Source organism: Staurois parvus, unplaced genomic scaffold, assembly GCF_062004578.1.
Source record: "Staurois parvus isolate SC_StPar_1 unplaced genomic scaffold, SC_StPar_1.0 ptg000594l, whole genome shotgun sequence".
Taxonomy (NCBI): domain Eukaryota; kingdom Metazoa; phylum Chordata; class Amphibia; order Anura; family Ranidae; genus Staurois; species Staurois parvus.
This window is the reverse complement of record NW_028318390.1, coordinates 2,311,633-2,329,759: the sequence shown is the minus strand read 5'-3', so window position 1 is coordinate 2,329,759 and position 18,127 is coordinate 2,311,633. Positions and strand designations below refer to the sequence as shown.

Here is an 18,127-nt window from a genome sequence, read left to right as displayed (position 1 = left end):
ACTAATTTATGTTTGGTCACTATAATTATTTATTTAAAACACTAAATGTTTTTTTTTGGATGATGATATACACCTTTGTATAAGTTTGTTATTAGCGCATACCTTTTAATTAGGATGATTGCTGATGACATCTGCCTGATATCACAAATCCAGAGCACCAGGAGCAGGTCTTAATTGCTCCACGCGCAATTAATGCGCTATCTGGTTAGTGCAATGTTTGTACATTCACAACAACACAAGAGTCACGCTTATCCTTGATCATGAACTTTTGGAACACCTGCACATAATCACTTTGTTTTATTACTATAAGTAGAGATGAGCGAATTATTCAAAAATTCGATTCGGCTGATTCGCCGAATTTGAGGAAGAAATTTGATTCGATGCGAATTTATTCGCTACGAATTTAACTTATAAAAAGGGTTTCTAGGCTTCAGAGAGCCTTTATATTAGTGCAGAACACTGTACCTTTAATTTAAATGCCCTTGGAGATGAGGAAGGAGAAGGAGAAGGATGAGAAGAAGGAGAAGGAGAAGGATGAGAAGAAGGAGAAGGATGAGAAGAAGGAGAAGGATGAGAAGAAGGAGAAGGAGAAGGATGAGAAGAAGGATGAGAAGAAGGAGAAGGAGAAGGATGAGAATAAGGAGAAGGAGAAGGATGAGAAGAAGGAGAAGGAGAAGGATGAGAAGAAGGAGAAGGAGAAGGATGAGAAGAAGGAGAAGGATGAGAAGAAGGATGAGAAGAAGGAGAAGGATGAGAAGAAGGATGAGAAGAAGGAGAAGGATGAGAAGAAGGATGAGAAGAAGGAGAAGGATGAGAAGAAGAAGGATGAGAAGAAGAAGAAGAAGGATGAGAAGAAGGAGAAGGATGAGAAGAAGAAGAAGGATGAGAAGAAGGAGAAGGATGAGAAGAAGGAGAAGGATGAGAAGAAGAAGAAGGATGAGAAGAAGAAGAAGGATGAGAAGAAGGAGAAGGATGAGAAGAAGAAGAAGGATGTGAAGAAGAAGAAGGATGAGAAGAAGAAGAAGGATGAGAAGAAGGAGAAGGATGAGAAGAAGAAGGATGAGAAGAAGAAGAAGAAGGATGAGAAGAAGGAGAAGGATGAGAAGAAGAAGAAGGATGAGAAGAAGAAGAAGGATGAGAAGAAGGAGAATTCCAAGCCGGCAAAAAGTGTATCTGCAGAGCTCCGCTATTTCTTAGTGGAGCTCTGCAGATACACTTAGCGGAGCTCTGCAGATACACTTTTTGCCGGCTTGGAATTCTTCTTATTTTCATCCTACTTCTTCTTCTTCTTCTTCTTCATCCTCATCCTCATCCTCTTCTTCTTCTTCTGAGGATGAGGATGAAGAAGAAGAAGAAGAAGTAGGATGAAAATAAGAAGAATTCCAAGCCGGCAAAAAGTGTATCTGCAGAGTTCCGCTAAGTGTATCTGCAGAGCTCCGCTATTTCTGACAGTTCTCTGACATTCACTCCATACAGCGGTTGAAACATTGTATCTATTTGTTTCCATAAATGGAAACAAATAGATACAATGTTTCAACCGCTGTATCTATCTGCAGAGCTCCGCTAAGTGTATCTGCAGAGCTCCGCTATTTCTGACAATTCTCTGACATTCACTCCATACAGCGCTTGAAACATTGTATCTATTTGTTTCCATAAATGGAAACAAATAGATACAATGTTTCAACCGCTGTATGGAGTGAATGTCAGAGAACTGTCAGAAATAGCGGAGCTCTGCAGATACACTTAGCGGAGCTCTGCAGATACACTTTTTGCCGGCTTGGAATTCTTCTTATTTTCATCCTACTTCTTCTTCTTCTTCTTCTTCATCCTCATCCTCATCCTCAGAAGAAGAGGATGAGGATGAAGAAGAAGAAGAAGAAGAAGTAGGATGAAAATAAGAAGAATTCCAAGCCGGCAAAAAGTATATCTGCAGAGCTCCGCTAAGTGTATCTGCAGAGCTCCGCTATTTCTGACAGTTCTCTGACATTCACTCCATACAGCGGTTGAAACATTGTATCTATTTGTTTCCATTTATGGAAACAAATAGATACAATGTTTCAACCGCTGTATGGAGTGAATGTCAGAGAACTGTCAGAAATAGCCTAATAGCGGAGCTCTGCAGATACACTTAGCGGAGCTCTGCAGATACACTTTTTGCTGGCTTGGAATTCTTCTTATTTTCATCCTACTTCTTCTTCTTCATCCTCATCCTCATCCTCTTCTTCTTCTTCTGAGGATGAGGATGAAGAAGAAGAAGTAGGATGAAAATAAGAAGAATTCCAAGCCGGCAAAAAGTGTATCTGCAGAGCTCCGCTAAGTGTATCTGCAGAGCTCCGCTATTTCTGACAGTTCTCTGACATTCACTCCATACAGCGGTTGAAACATTGTATCTATTTGTTTCCATTTATGGAAGCAAATAGATACAATGTTTCAACCGCTGTAAATGTGAATGTCAGAGAACTGTCAGAAATAGAGGAGCTCTGCAGATACACTTTTTGCCGGCTTGGAATTCTTCTTATTTTCATCCTACTTCTTCTTCTTCTTCATCCTCATCCTCAGAAGAAGAAGAAGAATGAAAAGAAGAAGAAGAAGAATGAAAAGAAGAAGAAGAATGAAAAGAAGAAGAAGAAGAATGAAAAGAAGAATGAAAAGATTCTTCTTCTTCTTCTTTTCATTCTTCTTTTCATTCTACTTCTTCTTCTTCTCCTCATTCTTCTTTTCATTCTTCTCATTCTTCTTTTCATTCTTCTCATTCTTCTTTTCATTCTTCTTCTCATTCTTCTTTTCATTCTTCTTCTTCTTTTCATTCTTCTTTTCATTCTTCTCATTCTTCTTTTCATTCTTTTTTTCATTCTTCTTCTCATTCTTCTTTTCATTCATCTTCTTTTCATTCTTCTTTTCATTCTTCTTCTTCTTCTTTTCATTCTTCTTTTCATTCTTCTCATTCTTCTTTTCATTCTTCTCATTCTTCTTCTCATTCTTCTTTTCATTCTTCTTCTCATTCTTCTTTTCATTCTTCTTCTTCTTTTCATTCTTCTTTTCATTCTTCTCATTCTTCTTTTCATTCTTCTTTTCATTCTTCTTCTCATTATTCTTTTCATTATTCTTCTTCTTTTCATTCTTCTTTTCATTCTTCTCATTCTTCTTTTCATTCTTTTTTTCATTCTTCTTCTCATTCTTCTTTTCATTCATCTTCTTTTCATTCTTCTTTTCATTCTTCTTCTTCTTCTTTTCATTCTTCTTTTCATTCTTCTCATTCTTCTTTTCATTCTTCTCATTCTTCTTCTCATTCTTCTTTTCATTCTTCTTCTCATTCTTCTTTTCATTCTTCTTCTTCTTTTCATTCTTCTTTTCATTCTTCTCATTCTTCTTTTCATTCTTCTTCTCATTCTTCTTTTCATGAAGAAGAAAAGAAGAATGAGAAGAATGAAAAGAAGAATGAAAAGAAGAAGAAGAAGAATGAAAAGAAGAATGAGAGGAAGAATGAAAAGAAGAATGAGAAGAAGAATGAAAAGAAGAATGAAAAGAAGAATGAGAAGAATGAAAAGAAGAAGGAAAAGAAGAATGAAAAGAAGAAGAAGAATGAAAAGAAGAATGAAAAGAAGAAGAAGAAGAAGAATGAAAAGAAGAATGAAAAGAAGAAGAAGAATGAAAAGAAGAAGAAGAAGAATGAAAAGAAGAATGAGAAGAATGAAAAGAAGAAGAAGAAGAATGAAAAGAAGAATGAGAAGAATGAAAAGAAGAAGAAGAAGAATGAAAAGAAGAATGAAAAGAAGAAGAAGAATGAAAAGAAGAAGAAGAAGAAGAATGAAAAGAAGAATGAAAAGAAGAAGAATGAAAAGAAGAAGAAGAAGAATGAAAAGAAGAATGAAAAGAAGAATGAGAAGAATGAAAAGATTCTTCTTCTTCTTCTTTTCATTCTTCTTCTTTTCATTCTTCTTTTCATTCTTCTCATTCTTCTTTTCATTCTTCTCATTCTTCTTCTCATTCTTCTTTTCATTCTTCTTCTTCTTTTCATTCTTCTTCTTCATTTCATTCTTCTTTTCATTCTTCTTTTCATTCTTCTTCTCATTCTTCTTTTCATTCTTCTTCTTCTTTTCATTCTTCTTCTCATTCTTCTTTTCATGAAGAAGAAAAGAAGAATGAGAAGAATGAAAAGAAGAATGAAAAGAAGAAGAATGAAAAGAAGAATGAGAAGAAGAATGAAAAGAAGAATGAAAAGAAGAATGAGAAGAATGAAAAGAATGAAAAGAAGAAGAAGAATGAAAAGAAGAATGAAAAGAAGAAGAAGAAGAATGAAAAGAAGAAGAAGAAGAATGAAAAGAAGAAGAAGATTGAAAAGAAGAAGAAGAATGAAAAGAAGAATGAGAAGAATGAAAAGAAGAATGAGAAGAATGAAAAGAAGAAGAAGAAGAATGAAAAGAAGAATGAAAAGAAGAAGAAGAATGAAAAGAAGAAGAAGAATGAAAAGAAGAATGAAAAGAAGAAGAAGAAGAATGAAAAGAAGAAGAAGAATGAAAAGAAGAAGAAGAAGAATGAAAAGAAGAAGAAGAATGAAAAGAAGAAGAATGAAAAGAAGAATGAAAAGAAGAATGAGAAGAATGAAAAGATTCTTCTTCTTCTTCTTTTCATTCTTCTTTTCATTCTTCTTCTTGTTTTTATTCTTCTTCTTCTTCTTTTCATTCTTCTTTTCATTCTTCTCATTCTTCTTTTCATTCTTCTCATTCTTCTTTTCATTCTTCTTCTCATTCTTCTTTTCATTCTTCTTCTTCTTTTCATTCTTCTTTTCATTCTTCTCATTCTTCTTTTCATTCTTCTTTTCATTCTTCTTCTCATTCTTCTTTTCATTCTTCTTCTTCTTTTCATTCTTCTTTTCAATCTTCTTCTTCTTCTTTTCATTCTACTTCTTCTTCTTTTCATTCTTCTTTTCATTCTTCTCATTCTTCTTTTCATTCTTCTCATTCTTCTTCTCATTCTTCTTTTCATTCTTCTTCTCATTCTTCTTTTCATTCTTCTTCTTCTTTTCATTCTTCTTTTCATTCTTCTCATTCTTCTTTTCATTCTTCTTTTCATTCTTCTTCTCATTCTTCTTTTCATGAAGAAGAAAAGAAGAATGAGAAGAATGAAAAGAAGAATGAAATGAAGAAGAAGAATGAAAAGAAGAATGAGAAGAAGAATGAAAAGAAGAATGAAAAGAAGAATGAGAAGAATGAAAAGAAGAATGAAAAGAAGAAGTATTCCAGTACAGCAAAAAGTGTATCTGCAGAGAGCTCCGCTATTTCTGACAGTTCTCTGACAGTTCCTTCACATTTACAGCGGTTGAAACATTGTATCTATTTCCGAATAAAAACATCTGTATCCTAAATGGAAACAAATAGATACAATGTTTCAACCGCTGTACATGTGAAGGAACTGTCAGAGAACTGTCAGAAATAGCGGAGCTCTCTGCAGGGACACTTTTGCCAGCTGATCGGGAAAAATCCGATTTGCGCACCCAAAGTATGCTAATATTCGGATTCGCCGCGAATCGAATTTTTCCTGAAATTCGAAACGAATTCCACTTCGCCTGGTTCGATTCGCTCATCTCTAACTATAAGGACAGAGTTATTTAACATATGATATTTAACATATGATATTGTGCAATATTTATTTATTTGTTTCTTCACCTGATTTTACTCACATTAGCGCTGCATACTTATTTTATATTTTTATAACTATAGGCACATCCCTGGGACTCCCACTCCTCCCCCCATCCTTTCCACATGTGTTCCTTCTGCCATCCGCAATTGTTTTGTTTACCTACTGTCTTTGAGTACTCCTGAGCACTTTTGCACTCACTGATTGCAGTGCACTCTCTGGTTCCAAATCAAACTTTTCAAAGCAGTGCAATAGTGAATGTAATATTTTCTACTTTCTAAGCAATAAAAACTATTGAAAGGATTGAACAAGAAGAGGTGGTTAGAAGAGGATGTGATCACCATGTACAGAAAACATACATGGTCCATATCATAAACATGGTGTTGTTATTTGTTCTCATGTCATTACAGAGAACAAGGTGGCACTCTTTACATCTGGAGAAAAACAGATTTAGCCTCCACAGGTAAGGATTCTTCATCGTAGAGCTGTGAAAATGTGAAATAGACTCTCAAGAACTAATACTAGTCAGCTCTGTAGATAGTTTAAAAAAAGAACTGGATATATAACTGGATACTAACATGTAATAACACCAGGGATAGTTGATCCAGGGTATATCTGATATCTGTCTCCTGGGGGATCAGGAAGGATTTTTTCCTCCACTGGAGCAAATTGGATCATACTTATTTGTTTTGGTTTTTTTTGCCTTCCTCTGGATCAGCTCTGGGTATACTTTAGGACTGTGTATATGGAGGTTTTCTATTTTATTTTTTTTCTGTTAGTTTGGTTTTATTTATTGTTAGCTGAACTAGATGGATGTATATTTTTTCACCCTAACTATGTGACAATGTAAAGTATGTCTCCCAGGCACCAACAATTCACACCAGCAACTCTGTGTGTGCAAACGCCTGCTCACAGTACCTGATGGCATCATAGTGCTCTACCCTCAACCAACTAGTTTCGTTACAGACTGAAAGCTCAGGAGCATGGCAGAGAAAGCGAGTAGTGGAAAACTTCCTCTACTGGCTTCTGCATTTACAAGTGGCAGTGGGCAACTCTGGGCAGCTCAGATGCAAAAACATCTCTGTACCACCAGCATCCCTTACCACCCAGCTGGCATTTGATGCTGAGACCTCCTCCATGCCTGTGGCATTCTCAACAGCATACTCAGGAAAGAAAGATGGTAGGTTTTTCTACACTACCTCCCATCTCGCATTCACACAAGATCAAATGCACCACTAGGTGCAATACATATTTCTAAGTCCTGTATGATAGACAATCCTGAGCCCTGCTCTGTTTTCAACATGTACTCCTGCACCCCGCATTGCATACAGTATACTTTGTTATTCCAGAGCACTGCACTCTGCATGTTGGGCTATATATTATTATAATTAGTGGTATTTATATAGCACTGACAATTTATATACTGTCCACTGTGTCGTTTGATTGTAGGGAGTGTGTATTATGATCTCCAATACAAAGGTTTAAACATTGTTTCTACTTCTATTTATCCCCCCCCCCCCCATCTAAAACACTTATCCCCAATTTAGTTAGTTGTATATAGAGGATAGTTTTAACACCTTTTAGACTCATAATGAGGGTCTTCAGAAGATGCACAAATAAAAAAGAATTTATGACTATCTGTGGATGTGGGGTAGAGACCTCCTTTTTTTCCTCTTTTCACCTCCTTAGTCTTTCCACAACAGGTTTACAAAATAGTAATTGCTGTATTAAACAGCTCTGAGAAAGTACAGCAGGATCCATACTTTCTAGCTCTCCACATTTGTAAGCTGTTGATGACAGGTTGCAGTTTCAGTATTGTTCCTCTGCTCCTTCTTTACTATTTTGCCATTTACAAAGAAAAGGATGTAATGACACTGCAACCAGTATTTAAGGAAGCAATTGCTTACCATTTTGTTTACCTTCCATATGATAGCTAAGAGGTCAAGAAGTGTGAAAATGTGGTAGTAGACTGTGACAAGAGAAAAAAACATTTCGCCCTGTAAGGCAATGTTATAATGTTCTAGTATTGTATGCATCTCATACTAGTGCATTATGAAATACTTACCTTAATACGAAGCCCTCCAGCAGCGCTCTGTCACCACTGACACAGATTGGCCAAACCATGATGACGTCACTCTCATGCATGTGCGTGGGAGTCACGGCCACTACACAAAGCGCATAAGAATGCCATTCCTTCAGGGCCCATACATCAGTTTCTGCTCTCTCGAATATCTCCTAAATGGTGCAAGTTTAGCAGATATTAATTTACTTACAGGTAAGCTTTATTATAAGCTTACCTGTAGGTAAAAGTGCTATAAACGGCTTTAATATCACTTTAAGTACATGGTTAAAACTAGCTGAAACTCTTGTACACATGCTCAGTGATGTATTTTGGTTTTGTGCTGCCCTAGGCAAGATTAAACTAAAATTGCCCCCCCCTCAGCAAGACTAAAATCGGGCGCCCCCCACCATCTGAATTTGTCCCACGCCGGCCACGGTATACCATTTGGTGCCAAATTATGATATCTAAAAATCTCCATAGGAAACATTTTAAAAGCCTTTACAAGTTACCAGTTTAGAGTTACAGAGGAGGTCTGGTGCTAGAATTTTTACTCTCACTCTGACATTCATGGCAGTACCTCACATGTGTGGTGCGATCTCTATTTACATATACATGAGGGACCTATGTGCATGTGAGCATGGGGGAACAGGGACGCTTTCATTTTTTTTTGCTATTTTATTATTTCTTTATTTAAATTTTTTTGTACACTGTACCTTTAACTTTTTTTTATCAACTTTATTTCTATTACACGGTATGAACAACATCCCTTGTGATAGCATGGGCCATGACAGTTCCTGTTTATGGAGAGATCTAGGGTCTATTAGACCCCAAATCTCTCCTTTGGCCTCCCAATGCATGCGATCAGACACAGATCAGTCTGATCGTTTGCATTGGGACTGCATGGTAGAGCCTGGTAAAGGCGCCGGTGGCAGAATGCCCTTCCACCGCCTGTAAAAGTAATCCACTGGCTTGTTAGCCTCCAGATTACTTTTATCTTGTGTAAAATGAGAGAGAGAGAAAGGAGAGAGAGAGGGGGGGGGAGAGGGAGAGAGGGGGGAGAGATGAGAGAGAGAGAGAGAGAGGAGAGAGAAAGATAGGGAGAAGAAGAGAGAGAGGGAGAAGAGAGAGGGGGGAGAGATAGAGATGGGGGGTGGGGGAGAGAGAGGGGGAGAATGGGGGAGAGAGGGGGGAGAATGGGAGCGTGGGAGAGAGAGAACGGGAGAGAGAGGAGAGAGAGGGAGAAGAGAGAGAGGGAGAAGGAGCAGAGAGAGAGAGGAGAGAGAGAGAGGGGGAGAAGAGAGGGGGAGAAGAGAGAGGGGAGAGGGAGGGGGAGAAAGAGGGGGAGAGAAGAGAGAGAGAGGGAAGGGAGAAGAGAGAGGGGGAAGAAGAGAGAGAGAGAAGGGGGAAGAGGAGAGAGGGGAGAGGGGGGAGAGGAGAGAGGGGGAGAGAGGGGGGAGAAGAGAGAGAGAGAAGGGGAGAAGAGAGAGGAGAGAGAGAGGGGGTCAAGAGAGAAGGAGAAGAGAGAGATAAGAGAGAGGGAGAAGAGAGAGAGAGAGGGAGAAGAGAGATAGGGGGAGAGGGAGAGGGGGGAAGAGAGAGAGGGGGGCGAGAAAGAGGGAAACGAGAGGGAGAAGAGAGAGGGAGAAGGGGGAGAGGGGGGAGAAGAGAGAGATAGAGGGAGGGGAGAAGAGAGATAGAGGGGGGAGAAGAGAGAGAGAAGGGGGAAGAAGCGAGAGAAGGGGGAAGAAGAGAGAGAGGAGAGGGGGGAGAAAGAGAGGAGAGAGAGGAGGGCAAGAGAGAAGGAGAAGAGAGAGAAGAGAGAGGGAGAAGAGAGAGGGAGAGAGAGAAGAGATAGGGAGAGGGAGAAGAGAGAGAGGGAGGGGAGAAGAGAGAGAGGGGGGGAGAGAGAGGGGGGCAAGAGAGAGGGAAACGAGAGTGAGAAGAGAGAGGGAGAGTGTCAGGAATTGACTTGCCAATAACGGTGGGACTCACCTGCCTTGTGGGCTGCAGTACCAGGGCTGGCCAGCGGGTGCTCTCAGCAATCAGAGACTCACCCCTGCAGTCAGCCAAAACACCTGAAGCTGATTGCAGGGGTTGTATTTAAGGAATGGCCAGACTCACAGTCAGGGCCTTGGTGTGTGTTTTTCCATGGGCCCCTGTATCTTGTAACCTGCATTCCTGTTCCTGTTCCTGTTTCTGCCTGACTTGTTGCCGACCCTGCCTGATCCTGACCTCTGCTGACTTCTCCTGTTTGATCCCTGGCTTGTGACCCTGACCATTCTCTCCGCCTGCTCCTCCTGTACCTACCTGCCCGATAGTTATCGACCCGGCCTGCCTGACTACGTTGTGCTCTATATGTGTATGTACCTGTGTATCTATATCAGTTTAGGTTTGGGTTTGTTTCACCTTGTTGTATGTATTTTTGTTAGCTTGGTGCACTGCGTTTATATTTGTATTGTTAGTCTCAATAAATTATATTATTTACTATATCTGAAGCCTACGTTTCCCTGTGTCCGTCCACACACTTCTGGTCACACCCGCATCCCTGACAGAGAGGGAGAAGATAGAGGGAGAGGGAGAAGGGAGTGAGGGGGAGAGAGAGGGGGGAGAGGAGAGAGGGAGGGAGGGGAGAAGAGAGAGAGAGAGGGAAGAAGAGAGAGAGAGAAGGGGGAAGAAGAGAGAGAGAGGAGGGGGGGGGGAGAAAGGGGAGAGGGGGGAGAGGGGGAAGGGAAGAGAGAGAGAAGGGGAGAAGAGAGAGAGAGAGAGGGGGGATAAGAGAGAGGGGGAGAGGGAGAGAGAGGGCAGAGAGAGAGGGAGAAGAGGGGGAGGGGGAGAGAGAGAGGCTCTATTTGACAAGCAATGGAGTACTTATCTGGGGTCTGTGCTGTCTGCGGCTGCACTGATACCTGACATGCAGCGATGGTTTACTCTCCTGCACCCCCTCTTCACGGTCAGCTGACCTCTAGGCTCTGCCCTCCGGCCCTATGCAGTGAATGGAATAGATGGCCGGCTGGCTGCAGAGAGGTCCGGTGAGTGGAGCATAGCTGCGATGCTCAGTCCAGGCCTGGGCTTCCTGCCAAATCTTAACGATGTCAGTGGGTGCAGCAGGGAATCAGCGCTCAGAGAAGGCACAGAGAGGGTAAGACAGCTGGCTTGCTATTAACTGAAGATGGCATAAGCTGAGCCCACCTTCCCCTGCTCAAGACTTGCTGAACCCGCCCCCCTGCCTAAACCCTTCCTTCTGCCTGAACCTGCCTCCCGCCCGAGCCCTGCCGATCTCTCCCGACCTGCCAAGCCCTGGTCCCTTGTCCCTTCTGCCTGGGGGCAGTGCCGCCCCCCTGAAAACTGCCTCCCTAGGCAAACACCTTGTTTGCCTTGTGGCACATGCTACTGATACCTTTGCCCATGAAGTTGAAGTAAAGCAGCAATATTCATGTTCTTTGTTAGTAAAAGTCAAATAATGTTTTTTACATACCCAAACTTGCTACAAAAATTAACATTAATCTAAGACATATTTTCTTCTTCTAGGTTTGCTAAAATTAATTTAGTGTCCGTTTATTTCAAATTGCAGTAATTTCCCGTTATGCAAAATATATACACAAAGCAACATCTGCCAAAAGTAATTAGAAAAAAAAAAATATAGTAATTACAAAAAGTAATTTTCAGTAATCATTCCTGAATGCACTAACTGTGATTTGAAGAATAAGTACTAAAGTTCATGAGAAAACATTACTCACCTTCTGTTGCTACATCTTCTATTTTGACATTATTTTTTTGCGCCATGTAACCAAGTATAGAGAAAATGGCAAATCCAGATATAAAACTTGTGACACAATTGATTGTACTTGTAAGCAAAGCATCCCTGAAATAAAAGAGAGTAGTTTATATTTGAAATATGTTGATCTGCCTCTGCAAAGTGTTTTCCCATATTTATTACTGTTATTGAGCTTGCACATTCAATAGATCACCATAATAGAACATTCCTATCAGTCCTTGCTATAGTGAAGATTATAATATAATGGAACTAAAGGCAATTTAAATATAAGATTTGGGATTTTGTGGGGAAGATCTAGCATCTACACCGAGAGGCAAAAATATGAGAAGACACTTAATATAGTTGCTTGACAAAAAGCATTCATACCCTTCAACTATTTTGGATTGCTCCTGTAGTTACAGTGGATTTTATTTTTATAATTTTTTTTTATTTAACACTTTGTACAAAATATTTTTATTATGAGAAAAAAGTTAATTTAGCTGAACAAAGTTGGGTTTTTGGTTTACTTTTAAAATCCTTTTAAAATCCTGGAGTGCATCACAAGACACAGAGGACTTCATATTCCTGAATCTTTGAGTTATTCTGCCATCTTCAGGTGAATGACATTGGCCAATAATGGCAAGAAACTCTGAAATGGCAAGAAACTCTGCCATGGCAAATCACCTTCCAGCTCAGCTAAATCTCAATTTTGTAACAAGCAATAAGGAATAGACAAGAGGAGAGAGATCTGTGTCTTGTGATATACTCCAAGAAAATAATTTTACAGGTAAACCAAAAATCCTGATTTCTTAATCATACATAACAGAACACAGGGTACTTCACATTCATGGCTACCGAGGATGTCCTAAAGCACTGAACATGGAGCAACACAGAAACAAGGCCAACATGCTTAAAATCCCCCCCAAAAAAACAGGGGGATCCCCACCAGAAGGCTATCTGCAAGACCTTCAACCCAAAAATGGCATCCAACGTGGCATGAGTATCTACCTGGCAACATTTTATAAATATCTGAAGATAAGGCTAGGTAGCAGTCTTACAAATTTGAATAACAAAAGCTTGATGCTGAACAGCCCAGGAAGAATGGACGGAAGAAAAAGCAGCCTGACCCTTGCGAGGACCCTCAGGCAGAGCAAACAGAGAATCATATTGTTGAAACAAAGCTGTAGACCTCAGATACATTCGAACAGCTTTACCAATTTTCAAAGAGAAAAGCACCTTCCTGTTAGGATGCTAGGATTAGGACAAAAAGATGGTAATACAACATCCTGATTCAGGTGAAACAAAAAACAAAATGAAAAACCTTAGACTAAGAAATAGGAACAAGGCTGCAACACCAGATTATATTGGTGAAGAATCAGAAAGGGCTCCTTGCAAGAAAGCATAGCCAACCCCAATGCTCTGCGAGCTGAAATAATGGCTACAAAAAAAATGACTTTGCACATAAGAAGTGACAAGGGAATCTCTATGAGAGATTCCAAAGAAGAAATCTGCAAAACAGGCAAGACCATTTTATAGTCCCTATAGTATAGGGATGTTGCACTAGTGGAGCAATCAATGTGACACCCTGAACCCAGAGGGGTAGCAGTGGACGTGGTATACTTGGATTTTGCAAAAGCGTTTGACACAGTTCCCCACACACGGCTAGTGTGTAAGGTAAAGTCTACAGGCTTGGAAAAATCTGTATGTAAATGGGTAGAAAACTGGCTAAAAGATCATATTCAAAGAGTAGTGGTTAATGATTCACACTCTGAATGGTCTGGGGTCATCAGTGGTGTACCCCAAGGTTCAGTGTTGGGACCCTTACTTTTTAATATATTTATAAATGATATAGGATCTGGGATTAAAAATCCAATTTCAGTCTTTGCCGATGACACCAAGCTGTGCAGTGGAATAATGTCCTTACAGGATGTCTCCAACTTACAAGCCGACCTCAATGCACTGTTTAACTATGTGGCAAATGATGTTTAATGTTGATAAATGTAAGGTTATGCACTTGGGGGCTAAGAATATGCATGCATCATACATACTAGGGGGAGTACAACTGGGGGAATCAATGGTGGAGAAGGATCTGGGAGTTCTGGAAGACCACAAGCTTAATAATGGCATGCAATGCCAAGCTGCAGTTTCTAAAGCAAGAAAAATCCTATCTTGTATTAAAAGAGGTATAGACTCCAGAGAGAGAGATATCATATTACCCCTGTACAAATCATTAGTAAGACCTCATCTGGAATATGCAGTTCAGTTTTGGGCACCAATTCACAAAAAGAACATTGGGGAACTTGAAAAAGTACAGAGAAGGGCAAGTAAACTGATACAAGGCATGGAGGAGATCAACTTTGAGGAAAGATTAGACTAACTGAATTTATTCTCTCTTGAGAAGAGGAGATTAAGGGGGGATATGATCAACATGTATAAAATACATCAGTGGTTCATATAGTGAATTTGGTGTAGAGTTATTCACCCTGAGGTCATCACAGAGGACAAGAGGGCACTCTTTACGTCTGGAGAAAAATAAATTTAATCTCCAAACACGGAAGGGTTTCTTCATAGTGAGAGCTGTGAAAATGTGAAATAGACTCCCTCAAGAGTTGGTTCTAGCCAGCTCAGTAGATTGCTTCAAAAAAGGCCTGGATTGTTTCTTAGATACACAGAATATAACTGGATACTAACATTTATAGGTAAAGTTGATCCAAGGATATCCAATTGCCTCTCTGGGGATCAGGATGGAATTTGTTTCCCAGCAGGAGCAAATTGGATCATGCTTTGCTGGGGTCCATTCTCCTAGATTCAGCTGCTGATGGCTGAGAAAATCCACCTGACAATTTTCCACACTGGCAATTGAAACAATGGAGGGATGTGAAGTTCTGCTAAAGACAAGATCAGGCCCACATCTTCCTGAGCAGTGTTTGTCCCTCCTCAATGGTTGATGTGACACCATTCAACTGTTCCAGGTGTGAGTAACAGCTGTGACATTTTCCGGATGTTAATTGTCAACTTTCCCTGCTCTGATTATCTTGTTCCCTGAACCTAAAGGTTCTCCAGAACACCTCTCCAGCCTTGCAGGCTGGAATATGCAATAAAGACCTTCCATTTCATCAGAAGAGATGAATTTCCAGATTGAGAAACTTTGGAGCTCACCCTATCATAGTTACCCCCACCTCTCTGCTTGTACAAGGCCATGACTTGCTGTGGGTTAATATGTCTGTGAAACCCAGTAAGTGAGCAACCAGCCACAACACGTGTGTGGGAAGTCACACCAGAGACATTGTATTTTGCAGATTGCTGCCTGCAGGATCCAGATTCGACCAACAACATTACAGGCCTTCTATCACGTACCTGGTGATGGAGGCCAATGGAGAGAGGGCTTCCCTTGTGGCTAAGTTCCGGACTCCCCTGAGAGTTAGACAGCGGGAGTCAGGCCCAAAGTTGCACAGGTCACCTGTAGGAGTGCCGGTTGGTGGTCCACTCAGAAACACAGCTGGTGCACAGAGATAGGTCTGCAGAGAGGAGGCGCCTGTGCGTGATATGCAAGCCCTTCCTGGATTTAGATGTTGGGTATACTGGGTAGTCGGTTCAAGCCAAGGTCAGGTACCAGCTTGGAATCAGAGCAGATGTAGTCAGATGGGATATCCGAGGTCATACACAGAGGAGCAAGAGAAAGAGAGAGTATCCGTAAGCCTAGATGAGGTCAGATCAGGGGTAAAGCAGAGCAGACAGGTCCAGGAGCCAAATCGGTAACAGGAAATCACAAATCAAAATCACAGGAAACAGGAACAGGGCACGGGGAGGTAGAGATCATCCAGCAATTTGAGAAAGTGATGAGCCTCCTTATAAAGGCCGTCTGGCACCAAGCTGAGGATGATGTGTGCTGCTGCAGCCATGCAGAGTACTGGCAGAAATGCCAGATCTTCCAGAACTTCTGCTGTGGACAGGACCCTGACACCTTCCCCATTCTTGTATGTGGGGTCTGGGTACAGTCCCTCTTGGCTGCCTGGCTGTAGTGATTGGTCTGGATGAAACCCTCCTCTTCCCCAGCAGGGTTGTTAGAAATAGGCAGGAAACTGGAAACTAAGCCCCTGGAAGAAAATCTTCAGAGAGGCACATTCATCACCTAAAGACACTAACTAAAAACTGAGGCTTAGCTGAACCGGGAAGAGTTATGCCTCGGCAGGGTTTCTTGCCTTTTTTGGCCATAACCCAATTAGTTATGAATATGAAGTTCTCTGTGTTCTGTGATGTACTAAGAAAAAGACAGCTATTCACATCCAGAATGAAAACAACCTTGGCTACAATTACAGCAGTCAATATTTTGGTATCTTTCTCTATTGGCTTCAAACATCTAGACTTTGCAATTTTTGCCCTGCTTCTCTGCAAAATGACCACTTACGGTAAAGTCTGGTACATAAAATTGTGCCCTCATCTGTTTGTTACTTATAGATATTCAGGTCCAAGAATTTGATCTAGTTGCCTGAAAAAGTCAATTTAGGCCACATGCACACTGAACATTTAGCCCCGCATGAGAATCTAGTGTTTAGTTATGGGTGGAAGGCTCATGTGCACCATCAAGCCCCACTACCAACAGAGGCTGGATGGGGCTGGATTGTGTTCAGATTAATACTATTGTTTGGGGTGGTATGTGCCCAGGGACAAATGCCCAGAATTCAAGCAGCCTGTGTTCTAAGCATTCATCTCTGTGCACATACTGCCCCAAACATTAGCACCACTGGGCACACCGTCTAGACCCATCCAGCAGCAGCATCTTTTTTTTTTTTTTTTTTTGTAATCAGATAATTTTTATTAGAAAAACCAACAAGTTTCCATTTTCAAAATAGCAGTTCTTGTACAGAAACGCGTACAAAAGTAAAAACAATCAAAAACAGTTAGAAAAATCACAGAAAAAGAACATACAAGGACAACTGCCAAAATCACAGCTACAGATTAAACACACACAAGATTGTCAAGCAGGGTTGTACCATCAAATTATATAATATGCCGACTATGTGTTTACCTGCACAATCATGTCACATAATGTTATTAATAGCATTGAAACTTATAGACAAGCAGAAAGAAAAAGAAAAGCAAAAACCACTTAACCTGCTGTCTGTGTGCTAATACACATCACTCAGCACCATTTAGAGTTGGACAGAATATTAGATGTTAAAGGACATTATTACATAATGCAAATACCTCAGCCCAAGTGGGAGGGAACACAGGTAGTTTATTCTTGATAATGTGAGCACTTCTAACAAGGGGATTGCTCAAATGTCATACCAAACCAGAGGGTGATCCACTACGCAATAGCCTATCCTTCACTAGGTGAATGGCACCAGGCCTAGCGTACCCAACCAGGCATCCCATAGATTCATAAATTTACCAGCAGTTCCCCTGTGTTGGTAAACCAGTTTTTACTGGTGTACCATATCATTGACTGCTTTAATCCAACAAGCTATAGCCAGGGGGCGGAGACAACCATTTTTGTGCTATGAGCTTCCTAGCCATGAATAAAAGATGAGTTATAGCTGTATATATGAGGGGTTCAACTGTCTCCTCATCTAACCACACCAGCAGACAAAGTTTAGGATCTACAGGGAGAGCAAGAGTGAAAATTTTATTAATCAGCTTCATTACAGATGTCCAATAGCGCACCATTTTAGGGCATTTCCATAGCATATGTAGTAGGGTTCCGTTTTCTATAGCACAACGTGGTCAAAGGGGAGTGTCCCTCCTGTGTCAATCAAATAATCTCTGGGGGGTGTAATAGGTGTGATGGACAATGAAAAGCTGTGTAAGCTTTTGTGATGAAGACACAGATGCCAATAAAATATTAGAAAGAATTGTGGACCTCTCTTCATCAGAAATATACTCCAAATCCCTGTACCACTGCAGTCTACAATTAAGAGACATGGCTTTGGATACCCATTTGATCAATGCACTATATAGTGAGGAGATCTGTCCCTTTATGGTCGGGGAGTGCATTAATCGACTAAGAAGAATGGGGTTAACCAAGACCCAGGATGAAACCCTGGCCTGTGCCAAGATGGCATGTCTAAGTTGAAGATATTGAAAAAAGAAAGAGTTAGGCAAGCCAAACTCTGCCCTTAAAGTTTGAAAGTTTTTATCAATTGCCCATGGTACAGCTGAGGGACATATTTAAGACTCAAAGCTGTCCACGCCGCAAAACCCTTCAGTTTAAGAAACTCCGGGTAGATATGGTTATTAAGGATATGTGTGAAAGTGGTAAAACCTTGATATTGGAAATAATGTTTTGCCTTGCTCCAAATTCTGTCAATCAGTGCTAAAGTGAGGAACTGTGCTAGGGCTTTCAACTCACCTGCTTCCAGGCATTCCACCAAATTATCTGTGGACATAATCCCCAGAAGAAGAAAACTGACAGAGTCTGGGTGTATATTGTCCTGCTAAGCTGTAAAGTGCTGTAACTAATTGCCAAAATGTAGTAAAGAAAAGGGTTGAGAACTGCAAGGCCTCCCATATCTTTAGTTTCCTGTAGAGTTTCTAGTTTAATCCTCCAGATTAACAAGCGCAAAAGTATCAAATCTTTTAAAGATCTGTATAAGAATCCAAATAGGGGTATTCTGCAGAATATAAAGTAATTGAGGGGCCCAGATCATTTTGATTAAGTTATACCTCCCTAC

The 18,127-nt window shown here is 40.5% G+C and overlaps 1 protein-coding gene across 1 annotated transcript in view; it reads right to left on the bottom strand.

Moving 5' to 3' along the window:
- SLC6A2 (solute carrier family 6 member 2) overlaps positions 1 to 18,127 on the bottom strand; it is a 769,042-nt gene that overhangs the window by 387,045 nt on the left and 363,870 nt on the right. The window contains exon 8 of the mRNA XM_089692558.1: positions 11,437 to 11,561. Within this exon, the coding sequence (XP_089548684.1) occupies positions 11,437 to 11,561 (125 nt within the window). The remainder of the gene's footprint in view (positions 1 to 11,436; positions 11,562 to 18,127) is intronic.